At 55.4% G+C, this 19,653-nt stretch overlaps 1 protein-coding gene across 1 annotated transcript; it reads left to right on the top strand.

Moving 5' to 3' along the window:
- Positions 1-356: 356 nt before the first annotated feature.
- RAB11B (RAB11B, member RAS oncogene family) lies at positions 357-11,085 on the top strand. The gene is made up of 5 exons (XM_047849562.1): positions 357-495; positions 7,712-7,907; positions 8,798-8,991; positions 9,317-9,397; positions 10,052-11,085. The coding sequence occupies exons 1-5, from the start codon at positions 456-458 to the stop codon at positions 10,195-10,197; spliced, it is 657 nt and encodes a 218-aa protein (XP_047705518.1). The 5' UTR covers positions 357-455; the 3' UTR covers positions 10,198-11,085.
- The last annotated feature ends 8,568 nt before the right edge of the window (positions 11,086-19,653 follow it).

Here is a 19,653-nt window from a genome sequence, read left to right as displayed (position 1 = left end):
GTATTGACCTATGACGTCATCGGGACGTTAAATAGCGTAACATCACCTGGACGTAGACCCATTTCCCTTCCCGGACAGGTCCTCTGGTACTCCGGGACCTCCTGAATCAGGCCTCTCATTGGTTACTCGCTCCATCAATCTGTTTCATTCTTACAGTCTTCCGCCCCGCCTTCCAGAGCCCACCTCTGATAGGCTGACGCGGCCGTCACTTCAAAAAGGTCCGCATTCCTTCCGCCTTTCTCCAGGAGACCGAGGGCGAGAGGGGTGGATCCCAGGCAGCGCCCACCCCTGAGGCTCTGCTTCCGCCTGTAATTGGTTGCCCTGGGTGCCGGTCGCTACGCCACCCGCCTCTTATTGGTCATCCATCCGCCGCTCTGCGCGGCGCCGGCTCCGCCCCCGTCGGGTGTTTGTGGTGGGGCTGCGGAGTCGCCGATCCCGCCGGAAGCGCCAGGACAATGGGGACCCGGGACGACGAGTACGACTACCTATTCAAAGGTGCGGTCGGTGGGACACAAACGGGCGAGGGGACGACGGGGAGGTGGCGGACCGAGGCTGCGCTCCAGACCGTTGGGCCCAGGCCGGAGCCCGGGACTTGGGGCCCGGCGAGTCAGGCAACCGGGAAGGCCAGGGAAGTCTGGGCTCAGTCAGCTTTGCGGACCGGACCGGCGGCCCAGAGAGGCCTTGGATGCGCCGAGGCGGGGCTGGGGCCGAGAGGGGGTGGGGCCCGAAGCGGTGGGAGAGGCCGTTAGGGGCGGGGCCTCCGGGAGCCGGGCCTCCCCAGCGTTTGGCGGGCCGGGCTGGGTGGAAAGCTCCATTCGAGACGGGGGCGGGGCCGCCAGAGGCGGGGCTAGGGCGTGGTGGGCGTGCCCAAGAAGTGGGCTGGGACGGGGCAGGTGGGGGTGGTGCTCTCGCGGAGTGGGAGGAGCCAGCCCTGATTGGTAGCAGCATGTCTGGGGGCGGGAAGAGACGGCATGGTAGGGGTTGAGGTGTGTGGTAGGGGACCCTGGAGTGGGGTGCTGACCCAGAATTGCTTGGAGGGGCGCCTGGCGGGGGGACTGTGTGTGCCAGGCTTGCTGGTTAACCGCAACAATTATCTTTGAGCTCTCAGAACTCTTAATTATCGAAGTACCCGCCCTTTCCCAAGCATTCCCGCTCATGAATTCGTTGCATGAATTCACCCCAGCCCTGTGAAGTCGTCGATATTCTCCAGCCTCTCTCTGTGGACTTGGAAACTGAGACCCAGAGAGAGAGGACACGTGTTGGAGCAGGATTTGAATCCAGGTCAGCTGTGGGCTTTACCACCTAAGGAGTATATATGGGACTAATAAGCTTATCAGACCACCTCTCCCCACACATGCGCACTGGTAGGCCTGCTTTCCGCCAGCCTGCTGGAGGATCGTCCCTGCCCAAGGGACAGAGGGCTCTAGAGCCTCGAGTGAGGCCTCGGCAGATCAGGCAGCCATTGCTGGCCTAGCTCCCTCAGCCTGCAGCCCCAGCTGGGAAGACTCCCGCCATCCGCATCGCTGGCGTTGTGCACTGATTTCAGAGTCACTGGCTTCACGGTGCCAACCTGGGCTTTGGCCAGGTCCTGTGCTGTCCGTTCTGGGCTCCCTGGACGACAGTGGTTGCCCTTGATAGCTACCCTGGGGCCCCGTGAGACACCATTGTCCTGCTGCCTGCCGCTTGAGGGTCTGCCTCCCAAACCAGCTGTTGGTATCTCCCCCTCGTTGGGCAAGCCTGGACATCCCTGGGAGTGCAGTCTGTGTCCGTCGCTGACCATTGTGTCTGTGGTCTCCTCTAACACGTTGGGGCTGGGAGCCTGGGGATCTTGGGGCTGTGGAGAGCCAGGTGGAGCGCTCCCTACCTGGGATATCCATGTGGTGAGAGGCTTCCGGGCTGGGGGAGGGCCCATGCAAAGGCCCAGAGTTGGCACACAGCACCGTGGGCCCAAGGAGCTGTGTGCAGGCTGATACATCACTGGCAGGTGAAGCTGTGTGGTCAGCAAGCATGAGTCCAAGGCCTGACTGAGCCTTGGGGTCTCACGTTAGGGGCCGGGGAAGCTCAATCAGGGCTTTGGGGACTGGCGACAGGTGGACCGGACTCCATCCTGCTGCAGCTGGTGCCCAGAGGCCACTGCTCCCCAGGTCCTGACTGGTCACCCGCCTGGATGGGGACCCCCAGGGCAGGGGGCGTTTCCCCAGGAGTCACCGCCAGGTTTTGATGGTCCTTTCCCACTTGTTATTTTCAAGCACTTGCTGTTATAAATAACTCAGCTCAGTGTTTTTCCCAGTCATCTTTTGCCCTTTGGGTTATTTCTTTGAAGTACGTTCCCAGAAGCACCGTTACTGGGTCAGGGGCAGTGGGGCGGCTGTGCGCTTCCCGGGACTCAATCTCCAGAGTCTGCTTCCTGGAAACACAGATCTGACTTCTGCGGCAATTGGCAGGGGTGGGGGTGGAGAGGTTGCCTGTCCTGCTTTCCTCCCCCACTGGCCTCGTTTCCTGAGTTGGCAGGTGCCCTGCTGACCTTTCCAAGCAGAGTTAGGAGTGAAAGTCTAACCCACAAGGTCAGTACTTCCCAGACTGTGGTCATCTGAGACCACCTATCCACACGGATGCCTTATTGGAGGTCTCCTCATTGTCTTTTCATGTATCTCTTTAAATCCACTCAGTTTTTCACTCACTTAAACGGGAAAAGGAAACTGGGTGGGTCTGGCACATACAGAAGAAAGGAAAAGAAGCCAGCAGGTAGGCAAGCCACCACTGTCCCATCACTTGCCAGTGACAAGACAGCTGAGACAGAAACATGAATATACTGTCGCCCCGGACCCTCCTAAGACCCCTGTGGCCTGCAGAGGGGCAGGTCTGGGCATTAGACAAGTGCACAAGGTAAGAGTGTACCAGAAGGGGTGACAGGGGCCAACTTTCTTTTTTGTTTGTTTGTTTGTTTTTTATCAAATGTTTTGCTTCTTTTTGAGAGAGAGAGAGAGAGAGAGTGTGTGCATGAGCAAAGGAGGGGCAGAGAGAGAATCCCAAGCGGGCTCCATGCCATCTGCACAGAGCCCAACGAGGGGCTTGAACTCACGAACCGTGAGATCATGACCTGAACCAAAACCAAGAGTCAGATGCTTAACCAACTGAGTCACCCAGGCACCCCACACGGGCCAACTTTCTGACCTCGAGGCTTGCCAGCCCTGCTTCCTGGTCGGAGTGGGCCGTTCAGGAGCAGGGGGGGGGGGGGGGGGCAATGATCCTCCTGCCCCCAACCCTGTGGTCAGCCTCCCCCGGGCTTTAGTTACCTTCTGGCCCTTCCCTTGGCACGGAGAGGCCACACTTTTCACCCGGGACACAGCCTGCCCCTTGTTTAGCCCTCCTGCCACCGCCTTGGTTATGTTGGCAGCCACATCACACGTTAGCTCCCTTGACCTCCAAGACCAAGGCCAATAGAATCCCCCTGGGTGTTTTCCTCACTGCACATTCCCCTCCTCCCGCGGGAGTAAGGTTGTTTATTTGTACCTAATTATAGATCTGCACGTTTATCCTGCTAACATTTTATCCTGTCAGCCATGGGGCTATTTTCCCAGCCTGCAGATCAATCCCTGGGGGCCACCTCTGACCTCTCTTCTGGTAGGCCAGGCTGCGGGGTCCACAGTGGGAGCAGCTATGTCCCCAAGGGCCGCCGAGGACTTCCTAGAGCCCCTGGCCACTCACCTAGCCTGTGAGGATGTGGGTTGAAGTGGGACGCTGCTGAGGTAGCCCAGGACCTTGTCCTCCAGGCTTTGCCTACCCCTGGACCATCTTCAAGTCCTTTTGGGAAAGGGGTCGAGCAGAGAGTTGCAGCCGGCACCCAGGGAACAGGCCAGGCCCCAGTGCTCACCCGCCCCTGCTGAGTGCTTCCGAGGCAGCCTCCTGGCTCTCCAGCCCGGGCAGGGCCCCCACCAGACCGGCCGGTAAGGACCCAAGCTCACCATCTTCCTCCGGTGAGCAGCCTTCCCTGTGTCCTGGCTTTGGGCACCTGTCTGTCGTCTACTCTGATGCCCCAGGACACGGCTGTGGCAAGATTGCCCCCAAGCGCCAGTCCCTGGGGCCTGGGATGGTCAGGGCTGGCTTCCTGCAGGAGAGGCAGGGTCCTGTTCTTGCTGGAGTAGGGGAGCCAGCTCCCCTATCCCCACAAATGGCCACTCAGTCCATGAGTGTCCTGAGTGCGGGCTCCAGGGGTGCCGTGCTATCGTGGGGCAGGTCAGCGGACCCTGGGCCTTAAGAAGTGCCAGCTCCTTGTTTTTGCCAACTGGGCTTGCCTGCTCTGCCAGCCAAATGGCATGTCCAGGGAGGCAGTTTCCCTGGCCATTGGTGCCACCAACTTCTGTGGAAATTCTACGGGCTGTGTCCTCAAGGGCCCTTTATTTCCCCCAAGACAGTAGATCACTTGTGCCTTGGACAATGCCGTTCTCATTCCCAGCCTGCACAAGGGGCCAGCCTGGCCACTGCCCCACCGGCCACCTCTCTGCGTTGGGCACCGTGTGCCAGGGACTGTCCAAGCAGCCTGGCCTTCCCGTCGTTCATCTGGGCCGTGGCTGGTGGCTCTCATCCTGCTCTGGCCTCCGCTTTCTCACTGGGGGACCCTGGACCAGGAACTTTGTCACTCTGGGTTGAGTGTCCCCAACTGTAGAGGGGGAATGATAATACGAACATTTGTCCCAGGGGTGGCCCTGAGAACACAGTCACAAAGCCTTTAGGGCTGAGCCTGGCCCGAGGTGCTAAGGGGCTTGTTGGCTAGGCCACAGCAGAGTGGGTGGGGCCAAGGGGACTCTGAAGTTGTATAGTTGTGCCAAGGCTGGGAAGGGAGGGAGCAGGTAGGGATGGGGATACAGGGCAGGGCCCAAAAGGCACCCTCTTGGTCATTTCCTGTTCTATTCCTAAGGGTATAAAAATTGTGAGCACACCCCTCCAGCCTTGGCCAGGTCCCCCTGGCCATGTGGAAAGGAGGGGAGGGCTTGGGGGGGGGTAGGTGGTGGGCCCCACAGCATGGCTGAGAGCCACGGGCCCATGTCCGTCCCCACTCTTTCCACCTTTCTCTGAAGTCAGCTTGCCATCTTCTGTTGGGCACCCCCAGTGTCACAAGAGAACACTGGCCCTGTTATCACAGGTGTCGTGGGCCAGGCCACATGGTGGTTTGAGGGGAGAGGAGAGGCCTGACTTGAGGGGTTTTGAAGGATGAGCAGGAGTTTGCCATGTATTCCAAGGGTCAGGAAGCCCCTCCCCACCCCCCCACCCCGAGCTCACCCCTGGATGCAGAAGACATGGGTTCAAATCCTGATGGACAGCTTTCCAGCCAGGAGGACCTGGGCAAGTCACTGTCTGGTGAGCATGGTTGGGAGGTAGGAGTGAGCCCGCGTTAGGCTTGGCATTCTCCCGCTTCCTAACCCGTAAAGGTTACATGAGACATGTTTGTGAGGGGGGTCTATCAAGGGCTTTCTTAGTACAGACTCATTAAAAAAAAATTTTTTTTTAACATTTATTCATTTTTGAGAGTGACAGAGACAGAGCATGAACAGGGGAGGGGCAGAGAGAGAGAGGGAGACACAGCATCCAAAGTAGGCTCCAGGCTCTGAGCTGTCAACACAGAGCCCCATGCGGGGCTCGAACCCACAGACTGCGAGATCATGACCTGAGCTGAAGTCGAACGCTTAACCGACCGAGTCATCCCAGTACAGGCTCATTAAACATTCTTCTTGCTCTCAGTGTTCTTGGCTCTAAAGTAGCCGGCCGAGAGAGGGTGCTGGGTCCTGGGTGCCTTGCCTGCCTCCTCACCTGCGGCCTGAGGATGGTAACCTGGGCATCTTCCAGGGGGCCGGGAGGCTGGGACGCTCCACCGGCCGCCTTGGCATCGGTTCATTCTGCAGGCATGGATCAGGTGCTTCCTGCGTGCTGGGCGCTGCACCAGGCTGGGACCCAGCAGAGGTTCCTGCCCTTGTAGCCCAGTGGGAAAGACTAAATAAATAAGTGAAGGCTGCAGTGTGAGAGAGTGGGGAGAGCTGTGGAGGAAGTCAGGTGGGGCAGGGAGTGGGCTTTTAAGCAGATGGCAGCGAAGGCCTCTTTGGTCGAGTGCCCTCAGAGGGACCACACCGAGGAGACGAGGGCAGACACCAGGCAGGTACCTGGGGAAGAATGGTCCAGGCGAAGTGCAACGTGCCCCTGTATATCTCCTAGTCCTGGTGAGGAGGCCCGTGTGGCAGGAGCAGAGTGGGCGAGAGGGAGGAGGGGAGGGCAGGGAGGGCACGGGGCAGGTCATGCAAGGCTCTGTGGGTGGGCCTGGACTTGGACTTTTACCCCAGGGAGGTGGGCGCCCTGGAAGGCTGTGGGCAGAGGAGGGCGGGACCTGGCTTGGCAGCTCACAGGCGCCCTCTGGTGGCCTCCAGGAAAACAGCCTGTTGGCACGAGCGTAACCACCAGGGCTGCGGAGGGACGCGTGTGTTGCGGACCAGAGTGGGGGCAGTGACGCCGGTCAGAAGCCGTGGGAATTTGGGCATGCACATATACAACTTTCCACCGAGGAAAAACTTTTAACTAGGGCTGTGGGTGACCAAGCCTACAGCCCCCGTGACTTTCCACTGGACAGACCCACCCTTGGGTGCCAGAGCCCAAGGCCCCCACGTGTAGTTTCCGCCTGGGGTCTCTAGCCAGACAGCCACGTACTGTTTCTTCTACGCTGTACGTATAGCCGCGCGTGCGTGTGCGGCACATACACTGTGCACACACAGACGTGAGACTACCTGGGTCTGAGGACAGCCTCTTGGGCTCAGACTCCTGGACCATGTCATGCGGCCCTGTCACAGAGCCTGGGGCGCCTTGGTCCTAGAGGCAATGCTTCTATGGCTGGGGCAGGAAACTTGGGAAAGAGAGGGATAAAGGCAGAGACTGGAGGGGCCTGCTCTGCCCTCTTCAGGACCACTCTTGCTCTGGATGTCTGCAGAAAGGGCTGGCTGGGGCCGTGGGGGTGGCAGGCTCTGTCCCCTCCCAGCTGCATCCGGAGGGCACATTCCTGTTCCGCATGAGCCAGCTGTGACTGTGCTGGGGCCCGAGTGTGGATTGGCTTGCAGCAGCTCTCCAGAAGGAAGCAGAGGGTGGGCTCGGGGGTGAGGCTTCCCATTTCCTGTTACTTACAGCTCCAGAGACAGACCCCTGCAGGTAAGAACCTAGGGGAACTGTAGTAATAACCGCTCCCCTGCCTGTCTTAGCACGCTAGATGCTAGCGGAGTTCTGATCCTGCCATTTCTCCTCGAGTCCCCCTCTTGCAGAAAAGGCAGCCCAGAGAGGTTAAGTGACTTGCCCAAGGTTGCCCAGCCCTGGAGCTTTCTTGGCCTCCGGGCTGCCGTGGAGGTTCAGGGTTTCTGAGTGGGATCCCCACCCTGCCTGCCTGCCAGAATGTCTGGGTCCCTACACCGCAGCTGAGGCAGCTCTGCTCTGAAGAGACCAGAGATGGCAGGGGTGTCGTGCTGTCCGCAGTGGCTGTGCTTCTGGAAGCCCAGAGCCTCTGTTTGCTTCTGCCCCGGGAAACGCGGTGCCTCGGGCTCCGACCGCCCCGATGTTGGTTTCCAAGTTGGCTCCGCACCTGGGACGCCACTGTTCTATAGGTGGCCGTGGGTGGTGTGTGGGCCTTGGCTCGGGGACGCCGGCCTGCAGAGTCTTACCCGTGTCCCTCCTGCCCCCAAAGTGGTGCTCATTGGGGACTCAGGCGTGGGGAAGAGCAACCTGCTATCACGCTTCACCCGCAACGAGTTCAACCTGGAGAGCAAGAGCACCATCGGCGTGGAATTTGCCACCCGCAGCATCCAGGTGGACGGCAAGACCATCAAGGCGCAGATCTGGGACACCGCCGGCCAGGAGCGCTACCGTGCCATCACCTCTGCGTGAGCTACAGGGCTGGGGTGATGCAGGCACCCGTGGGTGGGGGGGCCCCTGGGGAGAAGGATGGGTAGGACTCGCGTCGGAGGAGGAGAGAGCGGATCTCTGAGGGCATGGGGCCCGCGGTGGAGGGACAAGACCCCCAGGAGCTAGGGGATCCTCGGGAAGACCCGTGTGCCCAGTCTCGGCCACTCTGTGACCCCGGTGCAGGCATGTCCTGCAGTGTCTCTGGCCCCCGGAGTCCCGTGAAGCCCTGCGGTTTTGCTGGGAGCTGGATGCACAATGAGAGTTGTTACCCCGGACCGGCTTGGGCCCCTGTGGCCGCTCGCCAGCCCTGCCTGCCTTCCCTCAGCTTCCCTCTGCGCTTCAGCTCCCACCTGGTCCCACACCTGTCCTGTCCTCCCACGCGGCTCCCGGTGCTCCCCGGCCACCAGTACCCACTGGGGCTGCCTCTTCCCAGAACTTCCCTGTCAGTCGGCTGCGTCCTCCGGACTCCCCCCGCTGGTCACCTTCTCATGTCCTTAATCCCTCGGGATGGGTGTGTGTCCGTCAGCCTCCTTGGTGGTCAGGCTGGCCGAGCCTTTGGTGGGCGCTGGAGCTCTTGCCCAGCAGTGGCCCTTTCCTTCTCCCCTTTTGTGGCTGACCCCAAGGGTGTCTTCTGACTTTGGGTCCCAGACTACTTCCTCTGGTCCCGTATTCCCCAGCTGAACCTGGGGAGTAGAGCCTGAACCTCGGGATACAAGCGTCTCCCGTGAGGCCACCACGGCTGCCCCTCGGGCGGGCCCTGTGCCTCTTGCTCTGTGTGTGGGCTGAGGAATGCCGCCCCCGGAGCCTGGTGCAGGGAACTGGCAGCCAGCTCAGGCTTGGGCCCCGTGCCCCGCGTCCTGCCCCACAGCTACTACCGTGGCGCGGTGGGTGCCCTGCTGGTGTATGACATCGCCAAGCACCTGACCTACGAGAACGTGGAGCGCTGGCTGAAGGAGCTGCGGGACCACGCCGACAGCAACATCGTCATCATGCTGGTGGGCAACAAGAGTGACCTGCGCCACCTGCGGGCCGTGCCCACTGACGAGGCTCGAGCCTTTGCAGGTGAGTCACGCTGGGCCGGAGCGGGTGAGGCTGGGGGCTGCCGGGGCTTCCCCCACGGGCCACATGCGAAAGGCATGCGACTGAGGCATCGGAGAAGCATCTGGAAGTCAGGCAGCACCCCCACCCCGGCCCCTGCCATCTTCCCTGTCTGTGCCCACGGCCTCAGTGCCAGCTTCCCCTTCCTGATGCGTGGGCATCTCGGTCCTCTCTCTTTGACCCCAACCCTTCTTTTTCCTGGGCCAGGCAAGCAGGGTCCCCGAGAGGGCGCAGGACAGCACCCTCCACCACCTCCCCGCTCACCTGGGCATTATTCTTTTTGTTCCAGAAAAGAACAACTTGTCCTTCATTGAGACCTCAGCCTTGGATTCCACCAACGTAGAGGAAGCTTTCAAGAACATCCTCACAGGTGGTCACAGGGCCTGGCTGAAGCCATGGTGGCCCCCCGCGTGCCTGGGGAGGGCGGGCGTGACGGGAGCACCGGCCACTGGGGTTGCAGGCTCCGGAACATAACCTCTGGAGCTTTATTCTTTAAACCTGTGAGTGGGTCTGGACTGAGAACAGACATGGCGTGCTCCATGGGCTCAGGCCAGATCGCGGCCCTGCTGTCACTCAGGACATAGAGACCCTCCTTCCACCCAGCTTCTCCAGGGGGGCCCTCCCTGGCTTCACCAGAGAACAGCCAGCTTGGGCAGCTGCGGAGCAGGCGGCATCAGGGGCGCAGGGCCCTCGGACTTCTGAGAGTTTATTCTGGGGGGGATGGGGGGGAGCTCTGATCTTACAGGATAAGAGGCCGGGCGGGGGTGAGGGCTATATGTGACCAGATACGGTCTTGCCTTGCTGAGCACACAGCCAGCACTGGGTGAGGGTGGAAACCTCCAGGAGCCCACCCCCTGCCACGGTTCCCCTTGACCTGACGGGGGGGGGGGGCACAGTGGGGCTGTGGGTTCAGCCTGGGGGGGGGGGGCAAGGCGCGAGGTCTAGATGAGCCCTGCAGGGGGGCGGGGCGCGCAGCGCGCTCACCCCCTGCTCCCCCCACTCCCCCCCCCACCCCCCACCGCAGAGATCTACCGCATCGTGTCGCAGAAGCAGATTGCAGACCGCGCTGCCCACGACGAGTCCCCCGGCAACAACGTGGTGGACATCAGCGTGCCGCCCACCACCGACGGACAGAAACCCACCAAGCTGCAGTGCTGCCAGAACCTGTGACCGCCCCGCGCCGCCCCGCGCGTGCGTGCACGTCCTCGTCCTCCGCCCGCCCCTCCCCCCGCCGTCCTCCCTGCCCTCCCCTCTCCGCCCCCTCCGTGACTGGCTCCTGCCCTCCCATCGAGCTCCGCATGGCTGGCCGGCCGGGCCCCGGAAGAACAGGAGTGGGCGGCACCTGCCGGCCCGCTCGCTCGAGGAAAGCCGGAAGCCCCGGTTTCTTCTGGGGCCTCCGTGTGCATCTCGGCGGGGCGGGGCGCATGGGCCAGGAGGATGGGCGCACCGAGCGGGCTTCTCCGGTTTTCCACGGCAGACTCCAGGGAGCGATTGCCTCCCGCCCTCTGTGGCCAGTTGGCCCAGCTGGTCCGCGGTCCCCATCCGGAACCCCCTTCCGGGCTGATGCTCGAAGAGCAAGGCGCCAGGGGGCCGGGGCAGGCGGACACTCTCGGCTCTCGGCACCCCTGTCCCCCCACGCACAGCCAGCACCGGCACACGCACCGGCACACGCCTTCGACCTCTCCCGTGCGTGCGCGACTCCAGCTCCCGCCTGTAGATTTATGCTGGGAGAAGACCCCCCCCCTCCCCCCCCCCCCTTTTGCACGCGGCGCGCTCTCCGGCCCTTCCCTGTGCCCCCCTCTGTCTTGTCTCCCGTCTGGTCCGGAACCTGTTTGCAAGTGAAGCAATATCTCCGTGTTTTGTATATACAACCGCTCTTGTAGCCTTTGGTTTTTTGTTATTGTAGAGAAACACAGATTCTTTATACACTTTGTAAGATTTACGCCAAACCCCAGCTCTCGATCTCTTATTCTCCCTGTGGCCCCTGCACTGTTGCCCCGGATGCCTCATTTCTTCAGCCCGTTACTAAAATGTATACTCCGACTTCCTGTACAGAAACCTGCCGCTGCGCCTTTGTCTTCTTTCTCTCCGCCAGGCGGCCACACCTGGGTCCTCCTCGCTGCCCACGCCCTGCTGCGGGCTGCCTCACCCTGGCCCGGCCCCCCAGGGAGCTAGAAGACCAGGTTGAGGCTCTGCTCGGGACAATGCGGAGGCCCACGAGCTGACCCCAGGGGCCTTGGCCTGGGGGGGGGGGGGGCGGGGGTGGGGGGGAGAGGATCGGATCCTCTCTAAGCTGCCCCTGTGGCTGGGCGGGGGCGGGGGTGAGGGGGGGTATTAAATTTCCCGGCCCAGGATCCAAGGGTGCCTCCTGGCGGGAGGGGGTGGGGGTCGTGAGCCGTGTCCACTGCCCCCCATTCGCAGCCTTGGGGTTGTTCATCCCTGCTGTCCACGGCTACCGCATCACCTGGGGTCCCCGCAAGGACAGGCGAGAGGGGCTGCTCTGGGGAACGTTGGTGGTACCAGAGCCACCCTAGCTCTCCCCATCCCAGACTGACCTTTAAGGAGGGCCCAGTGGGAGGACTCTGGTGAGGAGTCCTCCCACTGGGAGGGAGGTAGGTAGCCCGGAGTTCTCTGCCTCTCCCCAGGATCCAGCTTCTCCCCTGGTCCCTGTGGGTAGAGCTGGCCTGAGGACCATTTCCCACTATATAGGAAGTGTGGCTATCCCCCCCCCCCCCAGCCCATCCCTGCACTAGCCACGGGACTCACTGTGGCCCCTCAGGTGAGGGCAGGGGGCTGTTATAGAAGCTTCACCCTCTGGCATGAGGCCCCTTATACCCTTGACCCCTAGAAGAGCCACCAGAGAAGGGGGTCTAGTCTCTCCCAATTTCAGGCTTTGGCCACCTTGCCTGGAGGGCTGAGCAAACCCAGAGAGGCCTTCCAGAAGAGCCCTGAGCCACAGGGAGCCGTTCCTATAGAGTTGGAGTGAGCCAGGGAGCAGCGTGGGCCAAGGCCACCAGTGGGACAGTGTGGGGGGGGGGGGGATCTGGTGGGGCCACACACTCCAGGGGCCATTCACACAGACCTCGGGGGTGCTGAATCCATTTGGGCAGTGTGGGCATGGGGGAGGGGGGCAGAGAGTGGGTGGGGGCTTCAGGTGGGCCAGGTGAAGTAATGAGGCACCCTGGCGGGTTCCAAGTAGTCCAGAGATCAGATCTTTCCTGAGCCCCTGTGATCGGCCAGGCCAGAGGCACGTACCGGGGAACAAGACTAACCCGACACTGTTCCCTTGGGGGGTCACGCAGTCCAGTGATGCTGTTTCGATGACTCAGATTTCCGTGATTTAATAAGTGCGGCACGTTCACTCAGTGCTAGGCGCTGTTCTTAAGTCTCTCTTTTTTTTTGTATGGTAAAATAAACACATTAAATTGGCCATCTTGACCGTTTTTCAATATACAGTTCAGTGGCATTAAGTACATTCAGTGTTGAGCAGCCGCCCCCACCATCTGTCTCCAGAACCTTCCATCTCCCCAAACTGTCCCCATGAAACACGGACTCCCCTGCCCCTGCACCACCCTCTCGGCTCTCACCATCTATCTACCTTCTGTCTCTGTGGATGGAACTCCTCTCAGGACCTGGGGACCTCCTGTGAGTGGGATCTTACGGTATGTGTTTCTTTTGTGTCTGACTTATTTCACTGAGCATAAGGCCTTCGAGGTCCGTCCACATCGTAGCAGGTGTTAGAATTCCCTTTTTGACAAAAGGCCGAGTGATAATAGTGCATCGTATGGATATTCATTCCTCTTCCTGTTTGCCCATTCATCCATCGACGGACACCAGGATGGCTTCCACTTGTTGGCCATTGTGGATAACGCGGCCGTGAACGTGGATGTACAGATATGTGTTCGGGTCCCTGCTCTCGACCCTTTCAGGTACATGCCCAGAAATGCAACTGCTTGGGTCTATGGTAATTCTGTGCTTAATTTTGTGAGGAACTGTATCAACCTAAATAAATTGTGACATAAAAGACAAGAACACTCCAGGGGCGCCTGGGTGGCTCAGTCGGTTGAGCGCCCTACTTCAGCTCAGGTCATGGTATCACACTCCGTGAGTTCGAGCCCCACACCGGGCTCTGTGCTGACAGCTCAGAGCCTGGAGCCCGCTTCCGCTTCTGTGGCTCCCCCCTCTCTCTGCCCCTCCCCTGCTTATGCTCTCTCTCTCTCTGTCTCAAAAATAAAAACATTAAAAAAAAACTTAAAAAAAAAAGACGAGAGCATTCCACACAATGTGAGTCTTTGACATGTCATGGTATTCATAATGACCCTAGGAGGTGGGCATAGCTTACTAGCCCTGATTTAGAGATGAGAAACGGAAGCAAGGGACTTGCCCTGGGTCCCACAACTAGTAGGAAGCAAACAACTTTTAACCTCAGAGCTGTTGGTAACCACTAAGCTATGAGACCTCACCCAGTGTTTATTGAGTGCCTACCAGGGGCCAGAAAGCCCTAACAAATGGAGAAAATGCCCGAGAGAAAAGACGGGGAAGAATTTTTTTTTTTACATTAATTAAGGAGATTTTATTACAAAATATTTTTGTTTGTTTGTTTGTTTGAGAAAGAGAGAGAGCGGGGCGCCCGGGTGGCTCAGTCGGTTAAGCGTCCAGCTTCTGCTCAGGTCATGATCTCGTGGTCCATGAGTTCAAGCCCCGCGTCAGGCTCTGTGCTGACAGCTTGGAGCCTGGAGCCTGCTTTGGATTCCGTGTCTCCCTCTCTTTCTGCCCCTCCCCCACTCGTGCTCTGTCTCTCAAAAATAAATAAACATTAACTTTTTTTTTTTAATAAAAAAGAGAGCAAGCAGGGGAGGGACAGAGAGAGAGAGAGAGAGAGAGAGAATCCCAAGCAGGCTCTGTGCTATCAGCTCAAACTGTGAGATCATGGCCTGAGCCGAAATCAAGACTTGGATGCTTAACCCACTGAGCCACCCAGGTGCCCCACAAAAGATTTTAAATACATAAAAGTGGAGAGAATAGTCTAAAGAACCCCTATCAGCCCATCACCCAACTTCAGCCAATCTGGTTTCACCCTATTCTCTTCCTGTGTGCCAATTCCAGACACATTCCAGCCCTAAATATTTCAGTACCTCTCTCTAAAATACAAAGACTTGTGCCTGGGTGGCTAAATTAGTTAAGTGTCTGACTCTTGATTTTGGCTCAGTGAGTGATCTCATGGTCATGGGATCCAGCCCTGTGTGAAGTCCCGGGTGGGGCTCTGCACTGGCGGTGTGGAGCCTCTTGGGATCTCTATCTCTCCTTCTCTCTCTCTGACCCTTTCCTGCTCGCATGCATGCACATGCACTCTCTCTCATAAAATAATTAAATTAAATTAAGTTAAAACTTGTATTGTGGTCACTCCGTCTGAATTTTGCTGGTAGCATCCCTGTGATCTCTCCCTTTTTGTTTTTTAAAAACTTGAGATAAAGTTCACCCAACCTAAACCTCTCCGTTCGAAGCATTTAAAAATGCACATCCAGTGGTTTCGAGTATATACACAAGGTTGTGCAAACATCATCACACTCTACAACAGAATTGTTTTCACCACTCCACAAAGAAACCCCGTACCCATTAAGCAGTTTCTCCCCATTTCCCCTTCCTTCCCCAGTCTCTGGCAACCACCAATCTGCTTTTTGTCTCTAGGGACCTCTAGGGTGTCATTTAACATGTCCCTTTGTCTCCTGCATTTCCTGTAAATTAATAGATGTGGAGTGTGATCAGATTTGAGACTGGGCACTTCGGAGGTGATGTGGGCACGCGCTAGGAGGCAGATGATGTCAGCATGTCTCATTTGTGGCGCGTGTCTCCTTTGTAGCTGCTGCAAAGTATCGCTTAGGTTCACAATCCATTAGGGTTACAGAATGGCGATATTCGAAATCTAGCCTTCCTCACTTATTGCTAGAATACATCTGTAAAGAGAAGTTTCCCTTCACCTATGTAGTTACCCTGAGGTGTGGATTGTACGGGCCAGCGTAAATACTTCATTCTTTGTCCGCTTTGGAATTTCGTAATTTTCGACATTTTGGGTCCCAACTCAAAGGCTTCCCAAGAAGCCTTCAGTCACTGTTGCGTTGTTTTTGTTTTTGTTTTTTTTAGTTAACGTGCATGGATTTAACTCCTTGGTTGGAGCCACGCTTTCAACCAGTGTGCCCAATGGGGGTGGAATTGAGTAGGAGGTATATATCTGGGACTGAGTCTTGACCAGTGCATCTAAGAGTTAGGCTATAAATGGGGTGGGGGAGTGTACAAGAGTAGATGTACTGGGGATCATGAGACATAGGTTTCTCAGTCAGAGGAGGAAGTTAGAAATATGCAAAGTGTCTGGGATAAAGTTTGGTGTTAGATTAGAATTAGAGGTATGGGTGTGCACTCGTGGTTTTAAAGATGGATGGATGGATGGATAGACAGACAGATGATAGACAGGCAGGAAAATGTCTATATAGAGGTACATACACACACGTATGACAATGAGAAAAGTAAGAATTGATAACCACTATAGTAACAGTGACCACACCTAGCAACCAGCTCTTGGTTTTTAAATGTCGTTCCCCATGAAAACCAGGGCTCCTTGGGAGAAATGGTTGCTTCCAGAGCTGGGGCAGGTAAAAATAACAAGAAAATGCCACCCTGGAACATTTTGTTGAGCCAGTATATAAGGAAGTGCTCGAAGACGGAGGTAGAAAAGTTATTTGGCAACCGTAATCTGGTTTTAAAAAAGGCTAACACCTCCATGCCACTCCCTTCTTCCTGCCTTGATTGAGGATATGATGCCTGGAACCCCAGCAGACATCTTCACTACCGTGAGGAAAACACCAAAAAACTCTCAGAGTCGCTGACCCTATTATCATCATTTGACCAAGCCAATGCCGGCAGCCATCCTCCTCCAGAATTCTTTCTTTATTTTTTAAAAATAAAACCTTCTCGGGGTGCCTGGGTGGCTCAGTCGGTTAAGCGTCGACTTCGGCTCAGGTCACGATCTCGCGGTCCGTGAGTTCGAGCCCCACGTCGGGCTCTGTGCTGACAGCTCAGAGCCCGGAGCCTGTTTCAGATTCTGTGTCTCCCTCTCTCTCTGACCCTCCCCTGTTCATGCTCTGTCTCTCTCTGTCTCAAAAACAAATAAACGTTAAAAAAAATTAAGAAAAAAATAAAAAATAAAACCTTCTTTGTCTAACGTTAACAACAAAATTAAAAAAAAAATTGGTGTGTCATCAATGGATAATAAATCTAGTGGGTGAAAGTTTGTTGAGGAACCAGATATTTCATTAATTTCAAAGTCTTTTCCCATAAAGCACCACTGACAAGTGCAACATCCTAGCTCAGGCTGGACACCCGGCAGACACGATTTTAAACAGGCTAGCATAATCAGTAATGGAAGAAATCAACATTCTATGCCTCCGGATATATGCACTGAGAACGCTTTATCACTTCTGTAGTTCTTGTTCCAAGTGCCTAAATTGTGACAAAACAGTAGACAAACACAAATGGAGGAACTTTCTGCAAAACAGCCAGCTCATACTCTCCAAAAGCATCAAGGTCATGAAACACAAAGATTGAAGAATTGTTACCGAATGAAGGACACTAAAATTAGAAAAATACAGTGTATGATCTGGAATAGATGCTGCAGCTTTAAAGGACCTTGTGGGAAGGGTGCCTGAGTGGCTCAGTCGGTTAGGCGTCCTACTCTTGGTTTTGGCTCAGGTCATGATCCTAGGGTTGTGGGATCGAGCCCTGTGTCGGGCTCTATATCGAGCATGGAGCCTGCTTAAGATTTTCTTTCCCCTTTGTCTCGTAGACACACACACACACAAACAAACTTTTGGGACTTTATTGGAAACTTTGAATGGGATTTGGGAATTACATGGTACTCTTGGATCAGTATTAACTTCCTGCTTTTGAAGGTGGTACTGTGTTTATGTGGAAGAGTGTGCTTATACTTGAGAAATATACACTGAAAGGGTGCCTGGCTGGCTCAGTCCACAGAGCATGAGACTCTCAATCTTGGGGTCATGAATTTAAGCCCCACATTGGTGTAGAGATTACTAAAAACAAAAACAAAAACAAAAACAAAAAAACAGACAAGAAAAAAAATATTAAAAAAAAAAAAAGATTCAGAAATGTTAACAAGTGAAGAATCCGGGCAAATATTTGTAGAAGCTCTGTAACTTTCACTTCTGCAATTTTTATGTACATTTGACTTTTTAATTTTTTTAAATTTTATTTATTTATTTATTTATTTTAACATTTATTTATTCTTGAGACAGAGCATGAACGGGGGAGGGTCAGAGAGAGGGAGACACAGAATCCGAAACAGGCTCCAGGCTCCGAGCTGTCAGCACAGAGCCCGACGCGGGGCTCGAACTCACGGACCGCGAGATCGTGACCTGAGCCAAAGTCGGCTGCTCAACCAACTGAGCCACCCAGGCGCCCCCAACTTTTTTATTTTGAAGTAAACTCTGTGCCCAATGTGGGGCTTGAAGTCATGACCCCCCAGATCAAGAGCCACATGCTCTACAGACTGAGCCACCAGGGTGCCCCAACACTATTTTGAGATAAGAATTTTTATAACCCCAGTGAATGGATTTAAACATTTGACCTGTTTTGATCAACTGCAACCACTCCCCTTATTGCAGGGCAAATAATCCCATTTGTGGCCAGTGAGAGCGTCTTAGTTGGGCTCCCACTGACATTGCCTCACTAGGTAATGTCTTTGATAATGCCTGTGCTTTCTGGTATACCAGAATGCACCAGGTTCATCTTGTACATTCCCTGCTTCAGACCCAGAATCAGATATTTGCCTAGGTTCCCTGGCTCATTCAATTGGAAATGGTATTTAGAGACCATGATCTGGGCTTAAGGAGTGCTCATGGCAACAAAGTCAGTCTTTGTTTCAGAACTCGTCAGTGGACAGAGCTAGGAAATGTATTTTTTTAATGTTATTTATTTATTTTGAGAGAGAGACAGAGACAGAGACAGAGAGACAGAGACAACGTGAGCAGAGGAGGGGCAGAGAGAAAGAATCCCAAGCAGGCTCCGAGCTATCAGGGCAGAGCCCCACGTGGGGCTTGATCTCGCCAACTGTGAGATCATGGTCTGAGCTGAAATCAAGAGTCGGGCAATCAACCGACCAAAGAAATGTTTTCTTTTTATATAGGTAAAATGTATCACAACACTCTCAATTCAAATTCAAGGCTGCAGGGTTTTTATTAATGTAATCAACTTTATATTCCCTACTTCCTTCACTCCCTCTGAAAATCCCAGTCCTTGACATCAGCGTAAGTACTCCTTTGCTTTCGCTTTATCCCAAACTAAATATGCCACAAGTTCAGAATAACAATTGCAACATCACCATCAACAATATAGTAGTGGTATGCAGACAAACAGTCCTGGTCTCAAGTCAGTAGGAGTTCATCTCCGTGTCATTTTGTACCAACTGGATACAGGGTTTCCTTTGTTTTGTTTTGAGGGCTATCTTTATGCTTTAAATTTTGTTTTATAATTATGTAAAATTTTTACATGGTTGTAAAACCAAATATATAAGACAAGGTATATTTTTTAAGAGTCTAACTTGTATCTTTGTCCCCTTCCTCCTACCTCTTCCCTCTAACCTTTTAAACAATGTTATGATTTATCTTTTCACTTTTGAAAAATAAAGCCAGTACAACACAACAGAATGTAACTGAGGTCATTGAACTGGCCTGTGTATTCCATAAAGATAGGGCAGGAGAGGAAGGAAATACTGAGGCAATTCTCCATCCTACCTCAGCTCTTTGCATGTGCTTGAACTCTCTGCCTCGGATTCTTCCTCTCTCTCTTCTCCTAGTTCACCTCTACTCCTAGTTTTCAGTTCAATTGCTTCTTTTTCAAGGAAGTATTTCTGGACTTTCCAAATTATTTCATGATATGCCCCCTCTCACTTGCCAGAATTTGCTTTTATAATTAATAATTAACTATACAATTGGTTGTTTAATTCCCTGGATTAAGGTCCGTGAAGGCAACAGTATTTGTCTTACTCAACCTTGTGTCCTCAGCGCCGAGGACAGTGCCTGGCACATAACAGGCCCTCTTATTGATGTTTATTGCATCCAGCGAATGAACCTATTGCATGAGGGAATGAATAAGTGAATGATGAGTACATGACCTTGGCTTTAGGCTCTTCCATGGCCCCCTATCCTCTCTGGGCTGCTTTCCCTCTGTAAAGTGTGATCATTCGGTTCCTCTCACTTTCTCTCCCAGAATTAATGAGAAACATAAGGGAGGTGATGAACACTTACAAATCCCTTTGCTATGAGTCACGTTCATTTCTGTAACGGTTTTATTTATTAGCTGGCACTGGTCGACGGCAGGTGGCGCCACCAACCCCGCTCGTGCCCCCTGCCAAGATGGGGCGGGGAGAGGGCTGGGGGTGGAGCCGGGACTGGGGGCGGAGCCAGGACGCGGCAGGGGCGGAGCCAGCAGCCGCGGCGCCGCGGGGCCTGTGCGGCCCAGGACGTCCCCGTCGCCCCCGGCCCCGCCTCCTAGGGCGGGACGTGCACGGCGATTGGCTCATGCGGGCGAGAGGCGGTCGCCATTGGTCCGCCGCAC

The sequence above is a fragment of the Prionailurus viverrinus genome, chromosome A2 (assembly GCF_022837055.1).
Source record: "Prionailurus viverrinus isolate Anna chromosome A2, UM_Priviv_1.0, whole genome shotgun sequence".
Taxonomy (NCBI): Eukaryota; Metazoa; Chordata; class Mammalia; order Carnivora; family Felidae; genus Prionailurus; species Prionailurus viverrinus.
Note: the sequence above shows the minus strand (reverse complement) of the source record. Positions and strands in the feature narration are given on the sequence as shown.

Coding starts and splice junctions, on each gene's coding strand:
- RAB11B (XM_047849562.1), top strand. CDS start 456: ATGGGGACCCGGGACGACGAGTACGACTACCTATTCAAAG. Junction 8,992..9,316: donor CGAGGCTCGAGCCTTTGCAG/GTGAGTCACGCT, acceptor TTTTTGTTCCAG/AAAAGAACAACTTGTCCTTC. Junction 9,398..10,051: donor TTTCAAGAACATCCTCACAG/GTGGTCACAGGG, acceptor CCCCCACCGCAG/AGATCTACCGCATCGTGTCG.